The sequence below is a fragment of the Zingiber officinale genome, chromosome 10A, assembly GCF_018446385.1.
Source record: "Zingiber officinale cultivar Zhangliang chromosome 10A, Zo_v1.1, whole genome shotgun sequence".
NCBI lineage: Eukaryota > Viridiplantae > Streptophyta > Magnoliopsida > Zingiberales > Zingiberaceae > Zingiber > Zingiber officinale.
The window spans coordinates 91,575,487-91,579,257 of NC_056004.1; the positions used below are offsets into that span (position 1 = coordinate 91,575,487).

Here is a 3,771-nt window from a genome sequence, read left to right on the forward strand (position 1 = left end):
AGTAGCTGGAAGAAATTTCTCTTTTTGAATCCTTCTTATTATTATATTGATCATACATGTCCTAGTTCTATATCGTGTGAAAGAATTTTACTATTGATGCTATAGCTTTCTATTCTTCTCTGCAGATTTTTGTGATTGCGGAACTTCAACATGTCTAAGGCAGAGATCATGTTTGTTAATATGCTCAAGTGGAGAGATAGTTCTGGTGTTTATCTTATTGCAAAAGTAATATATTCCTGACATGTTTTTCTCCCTATGGGTTACTATGTGGGCATTTCAATTCAACACCTCACGACTTTTACTGACTTTGACACAAATATGATGAAACAAATAACAATTTTCATCCAATTTCTACAATAATATTTCTGCCGAGATCTTTTTCCTTGCAAACATTAAATCAAATGACAGATTAAAAAAATGTCTTTTAAATGCTGGTTTTTTCTAAATAATGCTTTCATTTTTTTCAAACATAACCATGATGATCCATGTGAATATACATTCCTTTGCAGGTTTTGGATTCTTTATAGGGCCAAGCAAGATGGACCAGTAGTCTTGGTAAATTACCTTACTATGAATATCATCCTATACCTTGGTCATCTCAATATAACTGTTGTACAAACACCTATTCAGGGTTGGCGTCATCCTTGGGAAGGGCATGGAGATCACTCACATGATCATGTGCCTGAAGACAAGGTATTATAGTACAAGCATGCCTTAATTCATCTACAATTTCCCTTTTGTTTGTGTATGTATAAGATGCTTCCAAAGCTTCAATATGATTATTGTTGACAACAGGTGCTTATTCATGAATAAGCTCCAAGCAGATTCAATTTCCCTATAAGATGTATGTTTGGATTCATGGTATAGACTAAAAGATTATTGTTGTGGCACCTTTACCTTAGAAGTGCTAACAAGCTCAATGCACATGATGAATCTCTTTGCTATCCTTTCAAACTGCTAATTTCTAGCTTCAATATGCATTGACATTGACCTGTTATGCTTGGATATCTTCTAGGTGTAGATGTTAGAACATCCAAGATATGCGAACTTGGAATATTGAATTATAGAGCTAAGCGAGTGCTTTGGATTGCCCTCCGCCAGCTTGAAGTAATTGAGACCCACAGTGGATATGGTTCTCATCACACATCTTTCCTGTAATGAATTAAGATTGTCTGCTACATTTTTGACCTGGCTCTGATCCATTAGATCTGTGTAACTATGCTGTAAGATTTCACAGTAGAACGAGAGACATGTGAGAAGGTGATTTCTTTGACTCATTTAATTAGATCTAGTCCTTTATTTGCTAATACTTCCCCATACTGATTTTTTTTAAGCATGTTAGAATTGTGAAGAATTTCTAATTATATCTGTGTGCTACCTTTCTCATAGTTTATTGCAATGTGTGATAACTATTAGATGTTGCTATTCTTTCTCTCCATTATGTAGTCCTTTGATTAATATTTGCCAATTTTCCATAGTTTTTCACTTTAAGATCTTTCAAGCATCTAGTGACAAGTGCAAATTGGTTAGCATCTAGTGACATCCTTGTGTTGACTTTAGAGATTAAAAATTGATGTAATTAGCATGTTTTTCTGGTGCTATAATCCAATGATATAATTTATTCTTCCAATGGGAGTAAACATTGTCAGATTCTTTTATACTCCTTTATGTATTAGATTTCTTATGATTATTTCTTATTGCCTTCTCATTTTTCTAATCGTAGAGATCGAGCAAATCAAAGAAATACTTGCAATGCCGAATGGAAAGGTTAGTTTGCATCTAGTTTAGCTTTTTCCCTCTTAATGGAATATTCTTGAGATAGAAATGAGTGCAAAATAAGTCTGTTAATATCTTAGTTGTCTCGGAAGAAGTCTATTGTGTCACTTGTGCTGGGCTACTGTATAATTTACTTAATTCTATATTTTTCCTTATGCTTGACGTTATAATTGTTCCTCTTTGAAAGTGCCCTTAATCTTAGTCCTTAATCTCCTATTGACTTTATTCACAGATTATTAGTCTTGATGAAACGCATACCTCTTGGGCGCTTGACAGATAAGTAGATTAGAAGTCTTTGTTTTCTTAAACACACTAATGGTTTTATTTTGTTTCTAGAAACTTGATGGCGAAACAAGATCTGTCAGAGCTTAGTTAGCTTAGTTTATGCAATGCTACAATAGATTTATCCGAGAATCCCTTGATCTCTCCTTTAAGATAATAATTGTTGATTAAGAATCACCCACTAGTGGGAATTACATGAAGCCCTTGATCAAGTTGTATTCGCTATTGCTTGAATAAGTTGATTAAAGTTGCAAGTTGAGCCTGCACTTTCACTAAGACTAGAAATTTTATCCTTTAATCAAGTAGTAGTTTCTTGATGGAGTTTATTTAGCATATGAAACTCATTTAAGATTTATGTTTGTTGTTCAATACTTTTTTGACCTCATACTTGTTATAATTTTTGGTTTATAATGCATTGGACCTTAATGTAAAAAGGCAGATTGTCTACCTTATGGCTCCATTTGTGATAGACGAAACTTTACAAACACCAGCAGATGTTGTGAAAGGCACATCCTTATAACAGGCAACCACTCTTTATTAGACTGCAGATCAACCTGCAGCTTCTCCCAAACTTTGCTCTTGGCGTTTAAGACGCTGTTTGGTTCGCCTGAGTATCCCAGAAAGGTCACTCGTTCACCAACCTTGGCTGATGATGGTGGATCAACTAACTCAACCTGGAAACAAAATGAATTCATTAGTCGTTCTTGATGAATGATCACATGTAAAGATGATAATTTCCCAGGTAAACCAACCAATATTATAATACTAAAAAACTAACAGGTTAGTAAAAGCAAAGACTTGTAAGAATGGAGGCAGAGTTAACGACTTAACTTTGTGTGGTCATCGTTTGATGCAGCCAAGACCATTGCTTGTGACTTAATGCCCCTCATGGTTGCAGGCTTCAAGTTACAAAGGACACAAACCTTCTGATTCTGCACCAGTGATTTAGAGAACATAGGAAATTCACATCCAAATGGAAGAAAATTTGAAAAGGGAAGCAAAATAAACCTGCATTTCCTCAAGAGGAATATATTTCACGAGGCCACTAACAACTGTTCGAGGGGATTCTTCACCGACATCAATTTCTTCAACATAGAGTGAATCTGCATCTGGGTGCTTCTGAACTTTTTTGATGAGGCCAACAGGTATGTCAAGTCTTGAGACAGAAATTTCTGTTTCAGCAGACTTCGTTTTTGTACTGCCAGAAGACTTGTTATGTTGTTTCTTAGAATTTCCTACAGCAGGTCACATGAGAAACTTATTGAGCTCTAGGATAAGCTTTAACTTCATTAAGTCGAGTTTTATTAATACTTCAAAACTTGAAAAACCATTTACATTAATACAACACTAAAACGTAGCTTCATTTGCAGGTCTAGGATAAACCTTCATGAAACTTTCTCCTTGTATCAAAAATTGTATATGGTCAAGAGTTACTAGTGCTTCAGATAAAGATGAACTCTTCTAATATATGTTTATATTTTGCAGGTTCTATTGACAAAGTTTTATGTTGTGGTTTTATTTGCCGATATGAATGAGGTACTTGAAGAGTATGATTTATCAAATCTGTTATTGTGATTGTAGCAACTACATTTCTCCAAATTTCAGCTATCAACCCTGTTTTACGTCTTCTACAGGTATTATATTCTTCCCTTTTATTTTTGGTGCTTTGCTCACATACTTTGATTCACAAAAATCCAGAATGTTGGAAAAGGT

General features: G+C 34.6%; 1 protein-coding gene and 1 long non-coding RNA gene across 2 annotated transcripts; one reads left to right on the forward strand and one right to left on the reverse strand.

The window, feature by feature from the left end:
* The first annotated feature begins 394 nt into the window (after positions 1 to 394).
* LOC122028100 lies at positions 395 to 1,324 on the forward strand. Its single transcript, XR_006124640.1, has 3 exons — positions 395 to 555; positions 631 to 693; positions 1,016 to 1,324. It is a non-coding gene; the product is annotated as an uncharacterized LOC122028100 (long non-coding RNA).
* A 999-nt stretch (positions 1,325 to 2,323) lies between these two features.
* Positions 2,324 to 2,963, reverse strand: LOC122028189 (probable methionine--tRNA ligase). Its single transcript, XM_042587220.1, has 2 exons — positions 2,889 to 2,963; positions 2,324 to 2,732 (listed from the first exon to the last, which is right to left on the reverse strand). The coding sequence occupies exons 1-2, from the start codon at positions 2,946 to 2,948 to the stop codon at positions 2,508 to 2,510; spliced, it is 285 nt and encodes a 94-aa protein (XP_042443154.1). The 5' UTR covers positions 2,949 to 2,963; the 3' UTR covers positions 2,324 to 2,507.
* Between the last annotated feature and the right edge of the window lie 808 nt (positions 2,964 to 3,771).